The 27,156-nt window shown below is 41.3% G+C and overlaps 1 protein-coding gene across 1 annotated transcript in view; it reads right to left on the bottom strand.

Annotated features, from left to right (window-relative positions):
- The window catches only part of MYH15 (myosin heavy chain 15), a 156,056-nt gene that overhangs the window by 42,687 nt on the left and 86,213 nt on the right, over positions 1-27,156 (bottom strand). The window contains 9 exon segments of the mRNA XM_032344388.1: positions 958-1,073; positions 4,312-4,336; positions 4,338-4,400; positions 4,402-4,429; positions 6,539-6,650; positions 6,652-6,889; positions 11,031-11,227; positions 14,092-14,210; positions 18,833-18,980. Coding sequence (XP_032200279.1) covers positions 958-1,073; positions 4,312-4,336; positions 4,338-4,400; positions 4,402-4,429; positions 6,539-6,650; positions 6,652-6,889; positions 11,031-11,227; positions 14,092-14,210; positions 18,833-18,980 — 1,046 coding nt within the window.

The raw sequence follows: 27,156 nt of genomic DNA, 5'->3' as shown, positions 1-27,156 counted from the left end.
CCATGGGAGTTTTGTCTGAATTTGGGCTATAGGAAAGAAGCCAGTTCTAGTGAATATATTAACAATTTTTTTAATTGTTTAACAAACACATTGAAAGCAACTTGCCACTCAAAACTCCGACTCAGATGATTTTCCTTGCTGACATATGGCATAGACTTAATGGAACAGATCGGATAAATAATATAATCATAGTGAATTCCATGTGTTTATAATTGTGCTTTGATCTATACAGTGTGAAGTGCTTTGCCGACATCAGCTCACTGATCTTCCTCACCACCTTCTGTGACATGTATGGGGCTGCTTTTATCCCCTCACTTCACTGAGACGCTAAGAAGTAGAATGTCTAAAGTCATCAGCTTGTTATAAGGAAGCTAAGAAAAGCTCCTGCCACCCGTGAGTCCTGTCTAATTCAGTTTCCTGACTATTAAGACTCAGCCTCTCCACCAGGGATTCAGTAAGCGGCTTAGCTCCTGGCTTCTGCCCTTCTCCACGCAAACGGCTACAGGTACACACAGGGGAGGGGCTCTGTGAAAACTTCACTCTGATCTGACATTAATTTTAATGCACCACATCACATTTTTTGGTTCCTTTCCTCCACCCTTCCGCATTATCCGTCAGCTTCTCGAATGCCTGAGAAAGAGACTGGGCAATGCCCCCAGTCCTTTTGCATGTGATTATACTTCTTTGGGTGTGTTATCTGGAGTCTCTAGGAGAACAGAAGCTGCTCGAATATAAGAAAATCATAAAAACAGGCAATAATGCAATAATTGCATAAAGGTGTGCCTTCATACTCATAGTGGTGAGCTCACTAGAAAGGTGCTGGTGTAGGGTTAAACTGTCTCGGTTTCTTTGGAAATGTTCAAACAGAGGCCAAAAAGGCTTCCAAACACAGCATGTTCTAGTCAGTCAAGGATTCTGGAATATGCAAATGTTGCTCATCAGAATAATCGCAGATACCTAAAATTTTCTATTTCTTCGTTTTTCTCTGAAAGCTTTCTTTCAAGTTCCGCTTTAGCTTCCAAGAGTTCAAGCTGGAAGCGAAGAATCTTGCTTTCATTACGTTCCAGAGCTCCCTGAAAGACATAAATTTAAAAAGTACCAAGTTAAGTCTACTTTTTGGACACAAAAAAATTTTTCCCCCTCAAAATGTATGTCACTATCGTAGCTCTCTTTAGAGTTGCTGGGAGAGCTCTAAGTTCAAATCAGGTCCCCGAAGATTGGAACAGGATGAGAGACAAGTGACTGCTTTTGTTTGTCATGTCACTTACAGCTTTGACATTCCTGGGGCTCTCTGCTATAGCTCAGGAACTAGAATTCTAAAGCATTTTTTAAAATAGAAAATTTCAATCTCGTCTGTGACTATATTTAAACTTTTTAATTTATTACTCTTGGCTTCGCTTAATATAGTTCAACTTCAGGATGAATCAATAAGTGGATCAAAGCTAGAGCAAGGATAGTGGTAACTCCGACTTTGGAATCTTCCATTTAATTCTGGACATCATGGAGGAATAGCAAAAAAGTTGAAAGCATTCAGAGAGCAGGAAACAGGCGAGTATCCAAATATTGTCAAAGGAAGAACAATAAAGGAATTTAGGATGTACTTGACACATAACACTCGGTGTGAGCCATCATCACCATAATTATTAATACTACTTCAAATGGATTGCTTTGACAGCTAGGGAAATCTCCCGTCCCTTTGAGTATTTAAACATAGGCAAGGCAATTACTGCCAGGGATGTTATAAAGGTGATTCAAGTTTAAAAGTGTACCTTTGATTAAATCTTTAAAGCCTGTTCCAAAGACACAATTTATATAGAAGTAGAAACAAACAAAATATTTGGAAAATACTGAGGAAGATGTTTATAAAGAACTTAAGGTGTGACAACAATCTGCTTATCACCTGGAAGATAGTCCTGAGGCAGGAGTAATTTTTGTAGCCTTTTCTGGGGTGGTTACCACATACAAACAAAAGTAAAAAGTAAAACTGAGTAGCAACTTCAAGATAAAAATAAGAAAGATGTTACTAATTTTAATATGTCTTAAGGCCTTGCTGCTTGCTGTTCCCTCAACACTACCTTCAATATAAAAGAAAATAAATCAAAAACCAATGCTTGGAGAGCAATTTCCTGCAAGGAAATGGTGCCCTTCCTTCAGGGGAAACTGTCACCTCTCACCCTCTAGAATTCACAGAGAAACAATCTTTGGAGGTGACCTGGGATAATTTGAGTTTTGTGGCTTCAAAACTAATATGATAAAGTTTCTCATAAAGGCTCACCCAGGAAAACAAATAACCCAATTTTACAAATACTTGTCCAAGTTGATGAAGTATTTATGGATGCTGTAAAAGACAAAACTTGAGAAAATGCAAATAGAATATAATGCCATCTAGTGGTGGTAAGTGGTATGAGCGCTATGGCCTTACTCTGGCCTGTGACGTGCCAGTCCCTTCAGTAAGTGAACCGTCTCTGTGTTACATGGGACTCAAATTGCACCCCTCCCACCGGCCAATCATATCTCTCACTGGCTCATCATAGTGCTTGAAATTTCTACCATGAAAATTACTTCTTTAGGTTAGGGTGGTGGCTTCAGAAAGTACCTAGCCAGAATGGCCTGAGGACCAAAGGGAAAAAGAAAATGAAACAAAGCTCACTTTACAAGGACTAGCCTGGTTAGGTGACACTACCAACTGAAAGGATTCTATGTAAAATGTAAAGACCTCAGGAAAACAATTATGCATAAAAAGGCAAGAGCTGTGTCAAAAGCCATCCACTTGGGCTGCCTGGGTGGCTCAGTGGGTTAAGCCTCTGCCTTCAGCTCAGGTCCTGGTCTCAGGGTCCTGGGATCTAGTCCCGCATAGGGCTCTCTGCTAGGTGGGGAGCCTGCTTCCTCCTCCCCCCCACCCCGACCCCCGCTTGCCCCTCTGCCTATTTAGGATCTCTCTCTGTCAAATAAATAAAATCTTTAAAAAAAAAAAAAAAGCCATCCACTTGACAGCTCTATATGCAGGGTACTGTGGATACATCTTCTGTCTGTCAGGTCTCTTACAGAAATGCAGTGATAACATGAACTTAATGGACATTGTTTGGCGTGGAGCAGACCTTTGAAGTCTAATTTTCCATGATCATACCTTCCAAAGGCTCTGTTTAAAAGGGACTGTTTTGCCAATTAAAAATAATTTTCTTGGAGCTCCTGGGTAGCTCAGTCAGTTATGTGTCCACCTTCAGTTCAGGTCATGATCTTGGGGTCCTGAGATCAAGTCCCACATTGGGCTCCATGCTCATTGGGGAGTCTGCTTTTCCCTCTCCCCCTGCTTATGCTCTTTCTTGCTATCTCTTTCTTTCAAACAAATAAATAAATCTTTAAAAAAAAAAATCATCTTCTCAGTTGGAAGGTGAGTGGTGGAGGCTGCGTTTTAAGTACCAGATGGATGCTTAGTCTAAGGGAGGGTCAAGAAGATAAAACTCAGCTCTGAGAAAAGAGGCTTTGCAGGATGTGTTAACTGCTTAGTGACCGTGACAGATGACTCCTTTTAGTTCACCCTCTTTGGCAAAAAGTCTCGGTGGCTTGTTCAATCCTTAGCACATACCCAGGGATAAGGTCAGAGATTGTTCCTGAACTTTTAATCCCTAACACTCAAAATGATCCTGCCAAACAATCTGTACAAAGATAAGCTTTCAGGACAAACGTTTAAGAATATCATTTTGAATCTCACTTTTAAAACTAAATTTTTGGGGGGGGGAAGTGTTTTGATATTCATTCAACGGATATCATTCAATATCATGAAAGGACAATCATTCATTTAACAGTCACCAGATATTTGTTGAACCTCTAATACACACCAGCCCATGTTCTAGGCAAGTGCTTCTCGGCCGTTAGTGTAAATATGAGCCACTAAAGGATCAGGTTAAGATGCAGATTCTGACTCAGCAGAGCTGGGGAGAAGGCTGAGAGTCTGAATTTCTTACAAACTCCAGGGCAAGGCAGCTCCAAGCAGCTGATCCGTGGGCTCAGTTTTGAACAGTGAGGGTCTAGGGACAGGGGATAAATCAATAAAGAAGGTAGTTGCGGTTCCTATTTTTCATTACACTTGGTAGATTTGTATCCAGTATTGCTCACCCTGCCCTCTGGTCCTCAGTGTCTTCATCTGTGAAATGGGACAATAGTTTGCCAAGGTAAGGTGTCTCGAGCCCTGGGCCTAGTCCCCAGCACAGAGTTAACACTTGTAGGAGTGTGCTTTTGCTGCTGCTGCTGCTGCTGCTATTACTTTGCTTTGTCACAATGACAAAAACCTTTGATCCCCGGAGGTAATACCTCTGCTTCTTCCAGCGCTGCCTGGAGTCTTCTCTTGCTCAACCTGCTTCTTGGCCTTTCCCATTTCATTTAGGTTCCTCTTTCCTTCTCACCTGATTTGTCAGATTAGACATCTCTTCTGGAGAAGGAAGAACAGCAAAGTTCGTGGAAGGAACCAGTGATATCTGACCCATGATATCAGGTACAGTGGACTGTACCTCTAGGACCGTGGTCATGCCATCCTTGGAGACTTGATGGTAAGGTCACCCATGGCACCTATGCGACCCTTGTTGGAATTTGAAAAAGTCACTTTTTCTTCAGTATAGTCTCTTGCCACCCACCGGAAAGTTGCCTGCTACAACCGGAGAGGACGGTGCTTCTCAGAGTACCGTGCAGTGAACAACCTATACAAATTTCCACGGCAGGCCTGCTTGTCAGAGCCATGTCAGATTCCGCAGGCTGCTGCTCTGAGACACAGACTGGGAATCCCTATACTTCTGGTGTAAGTGCCTAGCTGTTGAGACCCGTGGCTGCCACTCCGTCCACCGTCACCAGGATGGGAACTTGAAGCATAAGCTGGGTCATTGCCTGCCAGAAGCTGATGTGTGAGTGCAGACTGACCAGAGTATCCAAAGGAGGTCAAACGCTTGAGCGTTTGTGGCTAGCCTCTCATGAACAGGAGTCGTAGGCAGAATAAGGCATCCAGAAGTGACAAAACCTCCACCATTCAACATTGTTACTGTCATTTCTACCTCTTCAGGAAGGAAGCATCTAGTCACTGAGAGGAGTGGAGTAGGGCCAAGTAGCTCTGGAAATTACCCACCGCCCAGAGGTACTGGAAGGAACTCAAGAGCTTGCCTGCTCCTCTGGTTCCAAGATCCCCGGCTGTGATAGAGTTTTGAAAAGTTACAACACCAGACTCTTTAGATGACAATTCTTATGTAATGAAGGCTTCTTTTATAAGTCCTCTTCAGAAGAGAGGTTTCCAAAGAAAACTCAGGGCCATGGTTCTCCATTCTGACCATACCTCAGAATCACTTGGAGAGCTTTTGAAAAAGACTTCTGCCCAAGCCTCCACCCAGCCCAAGTGTGGTCTCCAGGCCAGCAGCACTGACCTCGGGGGCAACTTATTAGAAATACAAATTCTGAGACCCCACCCTAGACCCAGTGAATCAGAAATTCTGAAGGGGGGCCCAACCCACCATTTGCACCAGCCCTCTGGGCAGTTCAGATGCAGCTGAAGTTCTCTGACCACTATTCCAGCCCCTATCACGTGCTCAGTCTCACTGAGCATGGACTATGTAGGCCAACAGAGAAGCAAGATTCACTCCTGCCTCCAAGAGCAATGAGCTTTCTCCGGGGCATCTCAGGGTTTTCAGGCCCATCACTCATGGTGCTGGTGTAGGTTGGCAGCAGCATCTCCTAATTTAGCAATTCATTCCTTTAGCCCAGCAGTTTCATTTCTAGGAAGCTACCCCTTCTGAAACATTAGCCCATATCCACAGGTATATGTCTGGAGCATATTGTAGAGGATTATTTGTAGCTGCGAGAAATTGTATCTAAGCTGAACGAGGTCTAGTTCAATAAGTGTTGCTCATCCTTATAATACAACACTCTGCAACTATCAGCAATCACGTGGCAGACCTCCGGGGACAGACTTGAAAAGAGAATCACGAAGCACGTGGGCAGTGGTAGAGCCCGGGATTAAGTGTGCATAGGCTAGAGTCAAGCTGCCTGGGCTCAGATCTCACACCTGCTTTGGACTGACTGTGCATTTGGACAAGTTCTTGATCTTATAGGACTTAATACAATCTGTATTTCACAGACAAACCAACTCAAAAGACTGTTCTGAGAATTAAATAAGGAATGGTTGTGTATGCAACAGAGCCCGACACATTGCATAGTCCACAGAAATATTTGTCAAATTAGAAATTATTTTGATAAACGAAAAAATACGAGGTGTAGAATACTGCACAACTTGAATAATACATGCATGCATTTATGCATGGGAAATCTTGGTCAGGCTATGGATGATAAAGAAATTCTTCATAGTGGCTTTCTTGACGAAGTGAACCTGAGGCTAAGGTAGGAGAGTAGTCTTATTTTTAGAATTTAATAAATAATAACCCTAGTTAAAAAAAAAATATTAAAAATGGAAAAGCTAAAACCTGAGTGGGACCATGACAATTCTGAGGGCTCCCCAACACCTCCCTGCTCCTGCTCTGGCTCCAAGCCCTGCTCAGAGTACCTTGGAGATTCTTGTTCACCCTCTGGAGGATCTCTTGGCTCACAGTGCTCTCCTCATAGGCATGCCTGAGCTTGAGGAGCTCAGTGCTGAGGGCCCGGGCCTCCTTCTGAGAGGGCCCCTAGCATGGCCTGTGACTCCTCCTGCTTCTGCTTCCAGCCATCCAGGCACTTGTCCAAGTGCTGCCACTTCTGGTCCAGCATGGCTGCTGAGGAGCGGGCTTTCCCAAGGTCGGACAGGGTGTCCCCAAGCTCGAGCGGCAGTTGGTGCCTGGCCCTCTCCAGGGAGGCATTTCTGGCATTTGCTACCCCCATGGCTTCAGCAGCCTTCTGCAACCCCATGGCCAGCTTCTTCCTGAGAAGGGGAGACCCCAAGCAAAAGGCAAGTGAAGCTATAACCCTCAGAATCCTCCCCCAGTGTGTCCTGGATTACAGCAGCGCTTGGGTACACAGCAGGGAGACCCTGAGGTCAGCTGAGAGGTACCAAAGCAAGAGCAGCTCACATCTCCAAATGACCACTGTGTGCCTAGAGAACCCAGATGTCCAGGTGTGCTTTATCTTCCCCTAGCCTTTGCCAACCTGGTCTTGGAACTCGGGATCCCTAAACCTATAAGTATTTGCTTAACCCTAAACCTTCTGTCAGCAATCCAGACTTTATCAATGACTTCAGGAAGAAGTGGGAGAAAGCAGAAGATTGTAAGGAACGGCCCACCAACAGTAAGCGGCTGTTACAAGTTCTTAGGCACATCTGGTCTTTAAAGATCTCCCTGCTACATTGTTTTCTAGGAACACTCTTTGGTTCTCTCCTGCTCATTCTCTCTCTCTCTTACCGTGTGGCTCCTAAACATGCCAAAGTTCTGTCTTTCCTCTGAATTCCTTCTCCACCTCAGTGGCTCTTCTCAAATTTACATACTCAAATCCGTCCCATTGTTATGCTCACTTCACAGATCCCACAGCTCTCAGGGGGGGATTCTAGCCCCTGCTGTTGGCCCTCCCGCATCCTCTGAGATGGAGTGGTTTATTAAAGTGCCTCCTCCGCCATCCGCACAGCGCAGTGCCCTGAGGCTTTCTGATGGATGCAATGTGTCCTCTTGCTCGCATCTCCTGCAGGGAGGCTGGCAGCCCCGTTCTTACCCATTCTTTACATTTCTTAGATGAAAGGTAGTGTGTGTACCAAAGCTCTTTCTGATCTACTATTATTAAAGAGAAAAATGGCCTCAGGAATGAACATGTGCCACACAGGTAGCCCATCAGACCAAAGTGGTCATAAAGCCCCCTTTTGGGGGGGAATCCTACAAAAACTAATCTGTGCTCAGCATCCAGGAGGGATCTGCGCTCTAACAACTACTTACTCGCTGGCTTTCTAACTGTAGTAACTTCTCAACTTCGCTTCGTTTTTCTTAAATGTTAAGAGAATTTTTTTTTTAAAGATTTATTTATTTGAGGGGTGCTGGGTGGCTCATATGGTTAAGTGTCTGCCTTCAGCTCAGGTCATGATCTTGGGGTCCTAGGATCAGGCCCCATATTGGGCTCCTGGCTCAGAGGGGAGTCTGCTTCTCCCTCTCCTTCTGCTTGTGCTGTCTCTGTCTCTCTCTCAGAAGAAAGAAAGAAGGAAGGAAGGAAGGAAGGAAGGAAGGAAGGAAGGAAGGAAGGAAAGAGAGAGAGAGAGAAAGAGAGAAAGAAAGAAAGAAAGAAAGAAAGAAAGAAAGAGAGAGATTTATTTGAGAGAGAGGGTGTGCATGCAAGGTGGGGAGGGGCAGAGGGAGAGGAGAGAAAATCTCCTGCAGACTCCCCACGGAGCACAGATTCCCAATCCCAGGTCCCTGAGATCATGACCTGAGCCAAAGCCAAAACTCTGACCCTTAAACTGACTGAGCCACCCAGGAGTCCCAACAAGAGATACTGCCTAGTGACTACAGTTAATAATCCTGTCTTTACATTTGAAAGTTGCTGTGAGAGTAGAGCTTTAACGGTCTCACCATAGCGACAACAAATTGTAACTACATAGGGTAGGGGATCTATTGACTAACTACATTGTGGTAAAGACTTTGCCATATGTACCCATATCAAATCATCACATTGTATAACCTAAACATATTTTTTTAATTTATTTTTTATTTATTTTCAGCATAACAGTATTCATTATTTTTGCACCACACCCAGTGCTCCATGCAATCCGTGCCCTCTCTAATACCCACCACCTGGTTCCCCCAACCTCCCACCCCCCGCCCCTACAAACCCCTCAGATTGTTTTTCAGAGTCCATAGTCTCTCATGGTTCACCTCCCCTTTCAATTTCCTAAACATATTTAAAGGTACGTAGGAGTTTGGAGCCCTACTTGGTCCCAGCATGTCAATGTCAATTTGTATATACAAATGTCAATTACATCACAATAAAGCTGGAGCCAAAGGAGATTCTGATGCTTTACTCCACCTCAAATAGGGGCCTTATAAAATAATTACATATATATATATATATATAATATGTATATATGTTTAGATAATATAAATTATATATTAACTACCTTAGAAATACTCAATTGGTACCAGAAAATAGAGATTTTTCTTTGGGTGACCACATATGGGGAGGGACTGAGGGGTTACCAGGACGTGGGGCCATCCATGCTAAAATCAGCAAGCTCACAACTCCATTAGGCAAAATGGACAAGTTGGTCACCCTCACTTCAGTGATAATGCTTTCTACATTTCCACACCAACTACCATTTGTTCCTCATTTGCCAACCATAAGTTCTTACTCAGTAAAAGAATGTGCAAGATGTGGAAGATTAAGAAACCAACTCCCTATTCTTGGGGAATGTGGAATTCAGAAACACTCCGCTGGGTCTCAGGTGAGTTTGATTCAGCTAGACTAAGTCATCCTGTGAAGCCAATTAAAATATATATATATAGAATCCTAGATTTTTTTTTTTTTGGTAGTTCTGCCTCCCTGGGATGAATCACAAAGAAAATACAATATAGACAACATTTTATTTATTTGATATTCAATTAAGTTTTGGGGCACCTGGGTGGTTCTGTCAGTTAAATCAACTCTTGATTTCGACTCAGGTCATGATCTCAAGGTGGGGAGATGAAGTCCCCTGCAGGGTTCTGTGCTGGGTGTGCAGCCTGCTTAGGATTCTCTCTCTCCCTCTGCCCATGCCCTCTTAACCCACAACTCTCACGCACGAGTTCTCTTTCTCTCCCTCAAAAAAAAAATAATAAGTTGAAAGCAGAAGAGGTATTCAGATAGTACCATGTTGTCCATTATTTCTCTTTAGCTGTCATGTGCTGTAGAACAACAGTCTGTTAGCTCAACAAATCCATGTGGTCGTAAGCAGTCTAGATGCTTTCCCCCCTTCCTACCCCTCCCAAAGAAACCTGCAAACACTGTGACTGGTGGCACCTTCACCCGCATTCTTCCATCATAGTGGGGGAAAAGAATCTTACTTTAGAAGCAAGTGCCCTATTTTCAATATGAGGAGCCATTTCAGTTCAAAGCCCCACTTTTCTGTGGCCCAGCATTTTTCAAACGTCTACCGCAGGTATTCTTAGTATCCGTCATCCCAAAGCCCTTTTCAAGTTACTGCAGCTTCAGAGACGGATCACTTGGTACCCCTCCAGGGACAGGACCCAGTGACTACTGAGCAAATGCACAGCCATGTCTCTCAAAGATTTAGGTGAAGAACGGAAAAACAATAGTTTTGGTTGAAACTAAAGAGAACGGGATTGATCTGCCCTGCAGTTTTGCTAAGCTGCCAAACCAGGGACATGTTCTTTTGAGTAAAGCTTTAATGACTAGAAATCTGGGGTTGGCTTGACACTTCCTCTCAAACTGACACAGCCCTTTGACCTTTGAACAACATGCTTCAGTTCTACATCCCGGTACCAGGTCTTGATTCATCTAGGCCCCAAGATCCTGTAGTTCCTGAGAAGGACTTCTAAAGCCTTTATGGAGTGCTGGCTATAAAACTGATATTCTAACCTGAGAGGTGGTCTGAGGGTGACTTCTTTTCAAAGAAACTTGCAGCTCTTAAGGTGTGATGACAGATCCTGATATGTTTTGAGCCATTTCTGTCCATCTTCACAGAGCACTTTGTAGTCTCCAAGTTGTAGACCAGAGACTTTAATGTCGTGTACACACTTGGACTCGACTATTCTGATGTTCCAAATGAAGTACAGGATTCTGAGGGCTAGCGCATTTTCAGACCCTAGCTCCAAGTCACGTCTTCTACGAAGACGTGCTCTAGAAAGGGCCTCCTTTCTTTCACCAGGACCTCTTTCTAGTCTTTATTACTCTATTATAATTGTTATTTTTTAGCCCCACCAGAGCATGTGCTCCTTGCCAGCAGTGGGCTGCTTCAGCTTTGGTCTTGGGCTTATTCACACACTTGGTGGCGATTAATTCAATGTCTACATGAGGCCTTTAAGTCAAGGTCACTCTCCTCATCCTTTGCTGTATAACTCCCTCTGCATTCAGGTCTGCCTTGCCCCACTCACTTGGCATCCTCCAAGTCCTCAGTCCTCTGGCCTATGTCACCTGCATACTTCACTCTCCACTGCACCATTTCACTGTTGCCTTTGGAGAGAACCTGGAGCAGCTCAGCCTTGGCCTCTTGTTCTTCCTCATTCTGCTCTTGAAGAAGGTCACGGTCATGCTTGGCTGACTGCAGGGCCTGGGCCAGGGCGCTCTGTGACTTAACAGACGCAACACACATTAAAAAAGGGCATCGCTACCATTAACAACGAAGCACTTGGAGGTGACATCTTTTTTTTTTTAGATAAGGTTAATAACAACCTGCCACAAATTCAAGCTGAACCTGAACCTAGTAAGATAATACCCAGGAAAGAATTTGGGACGAGAGAGGATCTAGTATCTAATTGCTGCTGTTACAACAGGGAACAGTGTTCTATTTAGGGAAATGTCTGCCTGACTATCTGGGCTTCAGCAACTGGCAGGTTCTGGAAATAGTGGGGAATACAAAGGTAGCAAAAACATTCCCTATCATTTAGACAGGAAGATTTATGGTTAGCACTATCTAAGATTGAGATCTTATTTGGACTAAAAAAGCATCACTGAGACTTGGTCCAGCTTTTCATTCATTGATGAAAAAATCTTTTATTTCACATGTAAATCTCTGAACACTATCTCTGATCACTTTAGAACAGCACTATCTGATAGAACTTTCTATAGATGAAAATATTTTAGGGGCACCTGGGTGCCACAGTCGGTTAACTGTCCAGCTCTTGGTTTTGGCTCAGGTCATGATCTCAGGGCCGTGAGATGGAGCTCCATGTCAAGCTCCCTGCTCAGCATGGGGTGTGCTGGAGAGTCTCTCTTCCTTTCCCTTTGCCCCTCCTGCTCATGTTTGCGCACTCTCTCTTTTCAAATCAATCAATCATTCGATCAATCAATCAATCCTTATTTTAAAAAAAGAAAAGATTTTATATATGGACCATCCAATATGGTAACCATAGCCACATATAGCTTTTGAACACTCAGTATGTGCCTTAGTACAATGTGTGGTCACTGAATTTTAGTTTTGTTTTAAATAAACTTAAATTCACACAGTCACCTGTGGTACCGTAGCAGCTACTGTGGTTTTTAGACAGCAGAGCTGAGTTTGGTGAACATTTCTGTCATTTACCTGTGGTGTGGTTATCCTAGAGCCATCATTCCCAAAAGATAACTTAGTCTAGTGGCAAGAACCTAGTCTACTGGAGTCTGGGCCGAGCCCTCACAGGTCCTTACTGCAAATTAGAAAAAAGCACCTTCTCAATCCGTGGATGCAGCTCTGAGAGCACAAGGCTTAGTTAACAGCAGCCTCAGCCAGACACCCTTGGGCAGCTTTGAAAGAGGAGTAACAATACACAGTGACCCTGAGAAGGACGCAGGCTTTGAAAGCCAATAAATTTGGCTTTAAATTGTGACCCTACCCCTCTTATATATTCATTGAGCACCTGTTCAAGGCATTAGTGTTTATAGAAGTAAGTGAGATGAAGATAAAGTCTTTGCCCTCAGGAGCCATAAAGGGGTGAGAGGATACACAAAATGAACATATAAACAAATTAAAAAATTTTTTAATGCTGACAGCAGTAAGGAACTAAAACAGAATGACAATACAGGATGTTTGACTCCTTCACATCATTGCCCAAGGGCCTTGGGGAAGGGAAGGGCTTGTACATAGTAGAAATAGCAGCTATGAAAGTCCTCTGGCGGAGTAATGGTGACGTGGATAAGAGGCCCAGAGGAGGTCTGGGCAGCCGGAGGGGAGGAAATGAGGCAAGCAGACGTATGACGTAAGGTCGCAGGAGGAGGCTGGAGGCTAAGCAGAGGGGCCTCTGAGGCCAGCTGGAAGCCACTGGGAAGTCAGCCAGAGAGATCTTCTAAAATCTAAATTAAGTCATCTCACGACCAGCAACAATTCCTTCACACTCTACTACTTACTGTATGACCTTGGACATGTTATTTTTCTTCTCAGAGCCTTGGTTTCTTCATGTAAAAAGATAGAATTCTTCCTTTTTCCTAGGACTTATATGATGATTGAGATAACATGAGAGACATATCTGGCAGAATGTCTGATGCACAAACCATGGGATTCATTTAAAAATGCATATATAATGTAGAAAATAAGGAGAATAGAGGGAATAAAATAAAATATCTGAGAACAGACATCTACAGTCTCATGAGCTGTACCTCAGAAGAGATGCCTTTGCAGGGAGATTATGTACAAGTGAGGTGCTATGGGGTGTCAGTAGCAAGGTGCCTTCAAGATGAACCAGGTATTAGCTTGAAATATCAGAGCTCAGAGAACTTCTCTCTCACCTCAGTCACTCCATTTTCACCTTAAAGGGCCACTTTCACTGACGTCACCTGCTAGAAACATTATATATCCTCTTGGGAAGATATGACCGATATGTATAGGTTATTGACAACTTAAATTTGAACTAAGCCAGTCCCATTTGTTTCATTCTGGTCTTCTTTTTAATTCTACTTCTTGGTGCAATTCAGAATCAAAGATCCATAAAGAGCCTTGCTGACTTCCTGTTCACTTAATAATGCAAAATGGAAATACACAGTTTGCTTGCTGTGTCTAAATCTGACAAACGGGGTGCCTGGGTGGTTCAGCAGTTAACCATCTGCCTTCGGCTCAGGTCACGATATTGGGCTCGTTGCTCCATGAAGAGCCTGCTTCTCCCTCTTCCTCCGCTACTACCCTTGCTCGTGTGCGCCCCTCTCTCCCTCTTTCTCTTTCTCTCTCTGTCTCTCTCTCACTATCTCTGTCAAATAAGTAAATAAATAAAATCTTAAAAAAAAAAAAAAAAGTTTGACAAACTAGACAAGCAATTTGCATCACTGAGTAAAGTCCTTCCGTGATGAAGTTCCTTCCTGGCACATACAAGGTCCACCATGTTTTTTTCCCCCATAACTTCTGGGGCATTTTCCTCTCTTTTATAGGAGGAGATATCGAGCCTCATCCATCAGGCATGATTTGTTTGTTTGTTTGTTTGTTTTTAAACACACAGTCAAGCTACTGGTGAGAAATAATGGATGCATTACTTTGGATTCCTCTTCCAGTTGCCCTTTCGGTGCTTCTATTTGACAAGTGAAGTTGCTCTTTTCCCTGGAAAGTTGGTTTATCAGAGCTTTCTTTTCTTCCAGCCTCTTCAGGAACTCTCCTACAGACAGATTTCACAAAGTGAGTTCATCCTAGCTAGCCTCCCCATCCACCACCTCCTCCCACGAGCTGTCCACTCGAAGGACACCACAGTGACTCCTAACACATATTTTTAATAGAACAGGGGTCTAAGAGTTCAGTCATCAGCAAAACCATGGCAATGATCTGTTCTGGGATGCACAAAAGAGCCCTGAGAAAGAACTGATTTTTAACAGTAAGTTTGGGTCAATAATAGGTAATATTAGCTACTGTATATTGAAACTTTTTTGTGCAGCAGGCACTACTGTCCATCTTAACTCCCATAACTCCTTGACCATGTTCATAGTATATTACCCACTTTAAAGAGGGGGAAACAGCAACTAACTTGGGTATGATTGAGACACCAACGTGCATAGCCAGTAACTTGGTGGAGGCAGATTCTAATGAAGTTTTTTAACCCTGAGGAGCACATTCTTTTGTGTTATGCTCCCTTGCTTCTTTTATGTGGCTCTACCAACTTCTGTCTATATAATCTTTAGGGAATTACAACTTCTTTGTCACATCTGTAAAATGAGGATAACAATAAAAAATTGTCAGGGCACCTGGGTGGCTCAGTCGGTTAAGTGTCCAACTCATGATCTCAGGATCATGAGATTGAGCCCTGAGTCAGGCTCTGTGTTCATTGCAAAGTCTGCTTTAGATTCCCTCCTCTCTTTCTTCCTCTCCCTCTGACCCATAGCCCCTAATTGCACACTCTCTAAGTAAATAAAAATCTTTAAAAAACTGTTAATGGAAATTAAATGAATGTGTTTTGTGACTAATGTGTTTTTACTACTGTGAATGTGTTTTATAGACTAGCTGCTAAATAAATATTAAAAATAGTCATTAAATAGTGGAGGATAGGACCATGATGGGGGAACTTTTCATTATACAGTAGTCTACACTCTCTCTTTTGCTGATGATAGGACAGCAATGCCTTGATTATTAGCAATGGTACCAAATACTGAGCCAATCCTGGGCAAAGGCAGTTGCTTCTATAGTGTAATTAGTGCAACACTAAAAGCCCACCATACCTGTGATCCCTATATTTCTTGCTATAAACAAGTTCTAAAACTCTTAGCATTATAAGAAAGCATCTGTTTGGGCTAAAGCAGCTATTTTCAAACTTTTTGGTCTCAGAAACACTTTATATGCTTAAAATTTATTGGAGACCCCAAAGAGATTTTGTTTACATGGATTTTATATTTAATAGATAGCATATTTGAAATTAAAAGAGAAATTTAAAATTTGTACTAATTCATTTTCAAATAATAATAAAAATCTTCATGATGTGTTAACATGTTTACCTAAACAACCATTTTTAAGAGGAAAAGCTATATTTTCTAAAAGTACAAAAAAGTTAGTGAGAAAAATGACATTATTTTACATTTTAAAAAATCTCTGGCTTAATAAAAGCTTGATTTTCATATTTGTCTCTGAATGCCATCTACTGTAATACACTGTTTTTAATGATGTATGTGAAGAATCTAGCCTACCATAGATACATGGGGAAAGGGAGATGAATTTTCATAGTCTTTTCAGATAATTGTGACCGTTATTTGATACTATACCAAAACTCAACAAATAGAAATATCTCAAGGATTAGTTGCAGTATGATCCTCTGCTACCTTAAAATTCAGGAGTCTAGCTTAAACTTTGAATGGATCTTTCACCCACACATGACTATATAACATCATGACGTGGTGATTTGAAAAATATGTGTTCACTGAATTACGCAGATCTTCTAAAATGTTGACACATTCCATACAACATTGAAAACAGCGTGTTTGTTAACATCACTGCTGATCTCATCAAAAAAGTCTTTAACAATTGAGAGCATCAGGCTCATGAAGGCATATACATGTTTTCCAAAATCTGATTTTTGCCTAAAAACTTCAATTTTATTATTGGCAACAAATAATGTCAGTTGTTTTCCTTGAAGCGACAGGCTTACTTTGTTCACTTTTGAGAAAATATCTGCCAAATATCTGAATCAGAATACACATAGTTTGTTGGTCAATCGTCCTTTTAAGTAGATAGGATGCTCCCTGAGGAAACCTGCTAGCTCAGCTCAGAACTTAATCACACATCATACTTCAGAGGGGGTGTCGGTGGGGGGGATGGGTGAAATAGGTGAAGCGGATTAAGAGCACACTTGGGGTGAGCACTGAGCAGCGTATAGTCATTCAATCACTGTGTTACACACCTGAAACAAATATAACACTATGTTCACTGTGCTGGAATTAAAATTTTAAACCTTCATAAAAATACAGCAGTGCTTTATGTATACTTCCTCTTTTGTCAGAGAGAATATTAAAAAGATATATACTTGGGGTCAAGATATAATAAAATTAACTTTTACTGCTTCATTAAGGACATTCTTACTTAAAACTGACTTTTTTTTTTTTCAAACTGTGAGTATATGAGTATATCAGTGAATATAATGATTAATAATAGTACGGTGTGGTGCCACTGTCTTGATGCATGATGAGACCTCAGTAGTTTTAACTGTCACTGCTTCTGCAGCATCAACACAAATCACGAAAGAGCTTAAGAAGCAGTCACTTTAACCTCATAGGCCCCCTACAAGGGTCCTGATGATCACCGGTGTTCTGTGGACCAAACAAAAATGTCTGGGTGACAGCGTTGTACTGAAAAGGAGTCTGAAGAAAAGCCAATCCGCCAGGGGGTGGAGACTGACCTATCACGTATCTCACAGAACAGGGACCCACTGAACATGGCTTACTTCATCACATTTACCACTGGTTTGCTTGGAAAGTGGAGTGTGATATGTTGACAGGGCAGGGCACGAGACTAACGGTAGTGGCAAAAAAGCAGCAAAAAATCTGAAGCGTAGACCCAGGGATGGGAGGGAAGGCTTGGATAGGTATATACTTAAATTTTAATTCACACAAAGCCAAAAGGTGAAAATAAGAATTAAAGGAAGGAAGAAAAGGTCCTCCATTCCGAGCGGAGTTATCACCTCACACCCACTTTTACTTCACGCACTTACCCACTAATTTCCTCATCAAAAAAGTGAGTGGAAAATTAATGCCAATGGCTGGGGGAGGTAGGCAGGGCCCATCACAACAATGTTGTACAGCACATCATTCAAGATCCGACATATGGGTTTTCTCCAGTCTTATCACTGGACTCTGACGTCCACAGACTACATCCTAAATGGCAAAAATCAAACTGGGGGTTTTGTAACAAGGTCAAGTGTCATCCACCCGCCCCCGCTGTTAGAGTCCTGTTCAGTGCCCCTGTTAGAACCAAAAACACTTTCTTTTGGGTTTCTAGGTTTATAGTTACTTTTGCCAGCCCATTTTAATTCAGCTTTAATTCTAGATTTATCCTCTAGAAAGAGGCAACCACCAACAGAAGGATGTCATACAGTCTAAATGATATTTATTCTCTTTTTAAAGTGTGTGCCTCTGGGCATCAAGAGTATTGTTTATTTTCTTTGACCTAGGAATGTGATCTCTGGAAACATACTCCTAAAAATAATGTAATTACATCTAGCCACATGCTGTTCATAGCAGAGAAACAATTAAAGCTACAAGGTAAGGTTAAGTAAACCATCGTTCCTCTACTTGATGGATTAGAAACAGCCATTATAAATGACTAAATATGAAAGATAAAAATAAAAAAAACTTATGACAAATTGAAAAAGAAAAAAAAACAAAGAAATTGTTAAAAACACACACACACAAAAACTATCATTAGTAGAGAGTAAACTGTGGGACATTTTCCTACTTTTCATTTATCAAATGTTTGTGTAGCACCAATAAGTGGCGGGCATTGTTCTAGATGACTGGCATACATCAGTGAATAAAACAAAGCTTAGAGGAAGCTTACATTCTTGCAGATGGAGATAGACAAATATGCACATTTATCATGTCAAGTATGTAGTTTGTTTGAAGGTATTAAAAACTATCTTTAAAAAGGCACAGAGAGAAAATGGGTTGAGAACAAACGTCACCTTCTCAACAAGGCCTATACTGACATCCCCCGGATATCTGTTTGATTAACCCTCATCTTCAAGTCTCAGGAGAATTATTAGAGTATTCCAGGCAGAGGGAAAAGCTAGGGCAAGACCCCAGAATGCGAGTGTGCCTGGTGTGTTAAAAACATAGTCAAGGCAGAATGAGAGAAGGGAAAGTAGAAGAAGAGGTCAGAGAGATAATGAGGGGCCCAATTACGTGGCCTTGTAGGCCATTGTACAGATTATGGCTTTCACTGGGTGTTAAAAAAAAAGTATGGGTTTATTACTGAAAATTAGAAAAAGATGCCTGTTTCCATGAGGTCGACATTATAAAAAGTCATGTCTTGTAGGCTGTGTGAACCGCCCTGCCATTCTTTGATCTTGACAGTTCCTTCATCCAACTGCATATTTCTTTTCTTCTTCATGAAGGAGAGCTGGGCAGAGCCTCCCAAACCAGCACAGAGGTAACCCTCACCAGACAAGGGTATATCTGTGGACAAGGTTAAATCAGAGGCTGCATTCCTCCCCTAGAATCTTCAAACTCTCACTCCATTTCAGTGACCGATTGATCATCTCAGTTGTCCTTCCACCAGGCTGCTGGGACTGAGCTCACTCACAACCGAAGCAGCACGTTTACTTAGCCTTCTCACTCCGTAGCTTCGTCTTCTGTGCGTTCAGGTCATTTGCCAACTGAGTCACTTCATCTAGTTTTGCATTTGCTTCATTCAAGTGCTCTTCATACAGATGAGAGAGCTTCTCAGAGTTCACCTACGAGTTTAGAATAAAGGTCTGGGTATGGTTCATGGAGTCCATGCTGAATTAGCTGCATAAAATGGGGGGTGTGGAGGGGGTGGTTCCTGGGAACCTTGTGCTCTCTTCTGCTCTGAAGACCACAGCTAACATTTGGGAAACTGTATCTTCTAATTTCAGAAAACACAATAAACTCAAGGTCTGGGCCTTTAAGGGTCCAAACTTCTCAGGCTACAGGTGTCATGTAGAAACCCAGCTCTCTGGGTATTGGGTCACTCTCTAGAATTCTTTGTTTTTTTGAACAAGGAAACATGCCCAATACTTATATAGTTCAAAATGACTTCTTGACATTATATTATATATTTAACCATCTTACTCTCCCACTAGAATAGGTTTCATGAAAGTAGAGATTCTGCTTGATCACAGATAACCCATCAATGCCTAGATGAGTGTCGAACACATATAAGAAGCTCAATAAACAATTGGGGACATACAGAGAAGAGGGAAAGAACAAGGGAAAGGGGAATGAAATCCAAAGGGCTGACCAAGCAGTATATAAGAAAGTAGATAGATATGAACTGCAATGGTTTAATCATGGACATTTGAACTGTGAAACAACTACAACCTCTGGATCACTAAGGCTGCAGGCTCAAGGGAACCCTGTTAAGTTAACCCTTCAACTCTAAACTCCAGTTTCTCACAATGGGTTTTTCACGTTTGGAGGAAAGGATATGCCATTTGGCCTTTGTACTTCTACCTGACTTAAGTAACCAAGATAACAATCAGATTTCTGCCTCACCCTGGAGCTAATGCTAGTGACCTTGAGACTCAAGATTCTTAAACAGGACCAAGAGCTGCCAGACGTCAAATGGCTGCACCCCCTTTACCCAGCTGTAGTTTTCATCCTTGTTATTAATATGATCAGAAATTACATTGGTGGTGCTATAGATCCATTGTTCCACAGATAGCTGTTGGTTTTGCTCTTTACGTGTACTAAATTTCAATTCCATACAACAGTCCCATAAGATCTTTGTTTTCACAATGAGTGTTAAGGAAAAGGAAGAATCAAGATAATAAAGAAAAGATCACACCAGTGGCATTCCAAGAAAATGGTGAGGCATGTGAAATCTGGTGGTGGGCTAACAGTCTGAATGTTTACCTAATTTGTGGTGATATAACAATGGCCAAGGACCAGGTGTCTTTGAAAGATACCAGGTTTAGTCCTCTGGAAAACCCCTAAATCAGCAAAAACCTTGGAGGCCTCCAGCTAGAGCCAGCTTTATGCTGAAGATTATTCTCTTCAAGCTTACACTAGTGACTATTCTAACCTCCCAATGAAAAATGACCAGATTACATTTTCTTATATCCCCAAGGCAGTGTGCAGTGCTTGACACAAAATAGGCTACTTAATAAATGTTGAAGACAATCAAATTATTGCCTTAGTGAGAGGTTGGCTAACATGCCCACTAAAGTTTACTTAGAGGTCATATTCAAGCTTTCCTTATAATGCCCAACACCCCACATTTACTTTTAACTTGGTCAAGATATTATCCACTGATTAGCAAACAAGTGAAGAGTCACATCAGGTGCATGCTTATTTGGAGGCTGAAGAGGAATGTCATATAGGTCAAGCTTGAAGATGTTCTATAGCACATGCACACTTGTTGGTGATGGTGCAACTAACCTTGGTAGAGATTGGATGGCCAGCTTCTTGTACAATGTCATCAGCATCACATAGGTTAGAGCCCTTAGGCTAAATGTCAGGCACACTCAAATATCCACTCCACACTGGCTACTGGAAAAAAGCTAGAGTAGTGATAAATGTAACAGTCTGTAGATGGTCTGAAACTGCTAATTATGTTTTGAATGTTGAATAGTTTGCCCTCACTCCTGAAAGTAATTTGACAAAGTTGGCACACTCATTTTTTTCATCAAAATATCCTTTGAGAGTTCAGATTGACTCTGTTATTTCATTTATAAAATGTTTATCATTTTATAGTGATATGTTTATAATGACAAAGTGTTTATCATTACAAATGATAAATGTTTTGCCATTTATAAAACAGAGTTAGAGAGGCTAAACACCTTGTCCAAATTCACACAGCTAGGGAATGCTGGAATTAGGATTTGCACTGATAACGGCCTGTGTGGAGGCAAGGAAAAAAAAAAGCCAAATACTAAATTTCTAAATGCCTGTTATATGAAGTAGTAATGACAAAGGGAATGTTACATTGACATCCTAGTTGACTCATACTGTCACGAATCCTGAGCACTGGAGGAAACTGGATAAAAATATGATAACTATGTGAACCATCTTTATTTTATGTTGTCTCCAGTCACAAATGACCCATTAACTGGGACAGGAAGAACACATCCAGGTGTGAGAAATGGCACTTCTGCTTATGGTCCTCAGTATTCTATGCTACGCACCTGTTTGCTGAGGGTGAAAGAACACAGAGCTCTAGAAGACTACTTAGTCAATGGGGTGTGGAAATGGCAAGCAAAGGAGCCAGAGAACCCTCAGTTTTTAAGAGACTCCTATGCAGTAAAGCCCAGCTGGGCTGTGTATATCTGCAGAGTAGGCAGCCACCTGGGCAGACAGAAAAGACACCTGCTTTTAGGCATCGCTTCATATGGTAGGTATTTCATGGGCAGTGTTAACCACTGGCGGAGCGTTTTCAATTTACAATGTATTTTTTATAAGCAGGAGCTGCAAAAGACATTGAAATCGGTTATCTAAAGGTAGCCTATATGGGGACATATCATTCAAATAGGCTGTAACTTGAAGGTACAAATTCAAATTTAAGCATAAAGAATAGGCACTAAATTTTCATACCAAAAAAGAAGAGGTTAATGGAATAATGTGCGTACATCTTAAAGCTGATTCTTAAAATGCTGCCTAAAAATGCTATCTCCCAGAAATGCAGGAACCAATGGGAATTCAAAATAATCAAGATAATTGTGAGATTGCTTATAACTTTTAAATTTCCCTGGGCTTCTCTGTCAGCATAATATACTTTTTGAAAATGCTTCAGTTTCCACTGTATCACTTAGTGATTGGCATTCCTGGGATTATAATTCAGGAAAAGATGAAATAAACAATTCAAGAAAAAATTCAGCATAATGTATACACTTATGAGAGTGAACAGAATCAATTTATACCACCGAGAAATATTTGCGGCAGCAGTGGAATGTGGCCACCCACCAACACAAACAGGATTGGGCGTCAAGGCCCATTTCTGCCATGATTGTATGCCTTGGATAGTCACTGAACCTATGAGCCACAGAATTCCCAAGAGGTGTATATAAAAGTTAATGCTAGTACTTGAGTATACAGGTTATGCATATCATGTAGTGAGTAAGAGTAAAATAAGACCTACTGTTTACCTCAGAGATGTTTTCTACTTGAGCAAGGTTAAAAGACTATATAATGCAGTAGTACAAGAGGGATCCTAAAAGTGCTACAGTACTTCTGAAACAGATGAAGTTTTAATATGGAAAGTTGAACTTGAGCATTCCAAGGAAAGGGCTTAGTTTGGACAAGACATATTGGTGGAAAAAGGATATTTGATGGAGGGCAAACATTCTAGGTTGGCTGAAATAGAAGGCCCATGAAAAAAAGTAGTGGGATCTAAAATTGGCAGGGCAGAGTGAGTCTGGTCACAGGCCAAAGGGTACCTTGAAAACCAGCAGTTTAAAGTTCAGTGTTAAGCAGGGGGACATTATTCTGTAACTCCATGTTTAGAGATATTCATATAGATACTGTATAGGATAGACTGAAAAAAAGAAAAACTAGAAGCAAAAAAGATAACTTAGGAAACCACTTCAATAGTCTGGTTAAAAGGTAGTGGAAGTCCTACCTACATGTGAGAATAGAATGGAAAACTGTAAGACAGTGAAGAATTGACCTGCCGTAAGAATTGATTGGAAAGCAAAAAACAAGAGAGGAAACAAATAATCATTTACAGGCTTAGAGCCTGGGTGATGGGAAGACACAGGGTGCCAATGACGGAAATGTCCAGAAGAAACACCAGATTCAAGAGAAGGTGATGAGTTTGGTTTTAGACACACTAATTTGAGGAAAGGAAGACTTTACTGATCTTTGAAAGAACAACTTAAGAGAATACTTCTAAGAAAAGCAGGGATAATAAAACCCACAACAAGGGTTATAGGATTGAGGAGGTAGTGAGGCATATATATCTGCTGGTGGGAGCTAGCTTCCCAAGATGGTCCCCCCTAATGACCAACACCCTCTGGTACTCACACCTTTGTATAGATCCCTACCCTGTGACTTATAACTGAATCCCTGCACTGCACTGTAAGTCTGCCTAACTAGAATTGTTGCAGCTTCTGTCTTGGTATCTTGTAGTACTTGCTCTTATGCCCTAAATTGCCTTGTAAGAAGCTCAGGTCCCCCATGGTTGCCATGCTGTGAGGAAACCCACGCTAGCCATGTGGCAAGAAAGATTTCCAACTAGCCCCTAGCTGTTTTAGTTAGTTGTCCCAGCCCAAGAGCCGGACATGAGAATGAATAAACCCTCAGATGACTCCAGTTGAGACTGGAGAGTTGATAATAAATTGCTGTTTCAAGCTGCAAGGTTTGGGGATGATTTGTTATATAGCAATAGATAAATGAAACTATACTCTTGGGTCAAGGAGACAGAGGCAGGTATGGACAGACTTTGCTTTCCTCCTCCCCGTATCTGAGGAAGAGTCTGTCTTTATTTTGGTTTGTTTTTGCAATAGGTGAATAATGGTCATGTGGAAAAATATTTTATTCTTTGGGACAAGAAAACAAGAAATGGATGAATGTAAGAAAAATATAAGGTGAAGAGAGAAGTTATACTGAATGGGTCTTGACCTAATCAGTTAGGTCTTACTATTTATTGGAAAGGATTTAGAAAGTCAGGGTGAGAATTTGAGGGAGGATTTTGTTTAAAATAAAACAGTGAATTAGAAGAATAAAAGAACTTCTGAGCAGCAATGAAATTCTAGAGGAAATTGGAAAGTATGAAATTCATATCTAATTAGTACAGATTTACAGGGAAACTATCAACAGTTTTATGACTATGACTTCCTACTAAGATGTGCAGAAACAGAAGAATTCCTGAGGATAAACAAGAGGCACAGTAGATTATAAAGAGTAAGGACTTCTAGAGCATCATTTGGGCTGAGGAAAGCAAATGAAGCCTACAGGGCATGGAGAAAGAACGCTTTCACTGCCGAGAGAAAGAAGGATGAGTCCACATAAAAGGCAGAATACAGAAGAGACAGAGGAGAGAGGACTTAAATCCTTACTAAATTTACATTCAGAGATAATTGGGGGGTGGGGTGGCAGGGATAGAGGAGAGAAAGAGAGAGAAGGAAAAGCAGGGTGGTTGTGTTTCTTCCTACTGAATGAGGTTTTTAAAGGGAACTAATGCTAAATATTTTAGGATTCACTTAGTCTCTCTGAGGAAATGTTACATTTTTCTGGCTATGGTCCTCGCAGGTTGAGCTTTATTGTTGGTTTGTCTCTTTTCCAGATAATTTTACAAATTCTGCTCACAAGGAGAATGTGACTCTGGCTACAGGCATACCTTGGAGATATTGCAGGTTCAGTGCCAAACCATGCAATAAAGGTAATATCACAATAAAGTGAGTCAGTGAATTTTTTGGTTTCCTAGTGCTCATAAATGTGCATTTACTCTATACTATAGTCTATTAATTGTACAATAGCATTACATATTTAAAAAAGTGTATGCCAAAATTTAAAATGGTTTATTGCTAAAATATGCTAGCCATCATCTGAGCTTTCTACAAGCATAATCTTTTTGCTGGTAGAGGATCTTGCTCAATCTTGATGGCTGCTGATTTATCAGGGTGGTGGTTCCTGAAGGTTGGGGTAGCTGTGGCAATTTCTTGAAATAGGACAACAGTGAGTTTTGACACATCAATTAACTCTTCCTTCATAAATTATTTCTGTGTAGCATGGATGCTGTTAGATTGCATTTTACCCACAGTAGAACTTCCTTCAAAATTGGAGTCAATTTTATCAAACCCTGCTGCTGTTTTATCAATGAAGTTTATGTAATATTCTAAATCCTTTGTTGCCACTTCAATAGTCTTCACAGCATCTTCACCAGGAGTAGATTCTGCCTCAAGAAACCACTTCTCTGTTCATCCATAAGTAGCAACTCCTTACCTGTTAAAGTTGTATCATAAGATTGTGGACCTTCGATACCATCTTCAGGCTCCACTTCTAATTCTAGTTATCTTGCTATTTCCACCACATCTTCAGTTACTTCCTCCAGTGGAGTCATAACCTCTCAAAGTTATCCAGAAGGATTGGAACCAACTTCTTCAAAACTCCTGTTAATGTTGATATTTAGACCTCTTCCTACAAATCATGAATGTTCTTAAAGTAGAATGTTCTTAATGTAGAATGGTGAATGCTTTCCAGAAGATTTTCAATTTACTTTGCCTAGATCCATCAGTGATTTTTGATGGATCTGCGGCAGCTAGAGACTTAAAAAATGTATTTCTTGAATCATGATATTTGAAAGTCAGAATGACTCCTTGATCCATGGGCTGCTGAATGGCTGTTAGCAAGCATGAAGACAACATGACTCTTATTGTATATCTTCATTAGAGTTCTCCAGTGACCAGGTGCATTGTCAATGAGTAGTAATATTTTGAAAGGAATCTTCTTTTCCAAGCAATAAGTCTCAACAGCAGGCTTCAAATATATGCTGTCATTCAGGCTTTATTTTTCCATTTTTATAGCATAGGCAAAGTAGATTTAGCACAATTCTTGTAGGTCTTTGGGTTTTCAGAATGATGAATGAGCATTAGCTTCAAATTTAGCCCCTAACAAGAGAATTAGCCTGTCCTTTGAAGCCAGGCATTGCCTTCTCTTCTCTAGCTAGGAAAGTTCTAGACGGCATCTACTTCCAATAGAAGACTGTCTACATTGAGTTTCTCTGTTTAGTGTAACAACCTTCATGAATTATCTAAGCTAGATCTTCTGGAAAACTTGCTGCAATTTCTTTTTTTTCCCCGGTGTTCCAAGATTCATTGTTTATCACCACACCCAGTGCCCACGCAATATGTGCCTCCTTAATACCCAACACCAGGCTCAATTTCTACATTGACACTCGTTTCTTCACCTGGCACTTCATATTAGAGAGAGCTTCTTTCCTTAAACCTCAACAACGAACCTTCTGCAGCTTCCTGACCTCTCTCAGCCTTCACAGAACTGGAGAGTTAGGCGCTTGCTCTGGATTAGCTTTTAGCTTAAGGGAATGATGGTTTGATCTCCTATCCAGACCACTAAAGCTTTCTTCATTATCAGCAATAAGGTTTTTTCACTTGCTTATAACTCATGTGCTCACTGGAGTAGCACTTTTAATCTTCAGGAATTTTTCCTTTGCATCCACAACTTGGCTAACCATTTGGCACAAGAAGCCTAGATAGCTTTAAGCCTGTCCTGGCTTCCAACCTGCCTTCCTCACCAAGATTAATCATCTCAGGCTTTTGATTTCAAATGAGAGATGTATAACTCTTCCTTTCACTTAAACACTCAGAAGGCATTCTAAGCTTATTAACTAACCTAATTTCAATATTGTTGTGTCTCAGGGAATAGAGAGGTCTAAGGAGAGGGAGACAGACAGGAGAATGGCCAGTTGGTGGAGCAGTCAGAACACACACATTTATCGATTAAGTCTGCCTTCTTATAGGGGACATGGTTCTTGGTGCCCCCAAACAACAGTAACATCAAAGATCACTGATCATAGATCGCCATAATAAATATAATGAAAAAGTGTGAAATGCTGTGAGAATTACCAAACTGTGGCACAGAGACATGGAGTAAGACAATGCTGTTAGATAAATGGCACTGATAGACTTGCTCAACTTAGGGCTGCCATAAGCCTTCAATTGTAAAAAAACACATTATCTGTGAAGCACAATAAAGCAAAGCTCAATAAAATGTCGTATGCTTGTATTTGTTCTGATTAACCTAACATAAGCCTTCTCTCAAATACCAGAGTAGGATGGCCTTTACCTATGAACTGATACCAGTCCTTTGATATAAGAGCCTGTGCTATATGGATTAATGGGTGCAGTGAAGAAAGAAGATGTGGTGAAACTTCCTTCTAAGTGCTGGCTGGTTACAGAGATGTCAGAAAAGATGAGGGGGAAAAGGTCTCTCCTG

This window comes from Mustela erminea, chromosome 1 (genome assembly GCF_009829155.1).
Source record: "Mustela erminea isolate mMusErm1 chromosome 1, mMusErm1.Pri, whole genome shotgun sequence".
Lineage (NCBI taxonomy): Eukaryota > Metazoa > Chordata > Mammalia > Carnivora > Mustelidae > Mustela > Mustela erminea.
Note: the sequence above shows the minus strand (reverse complement) of the source record. Positions and strands in the feature narration are given on the sequence as shown.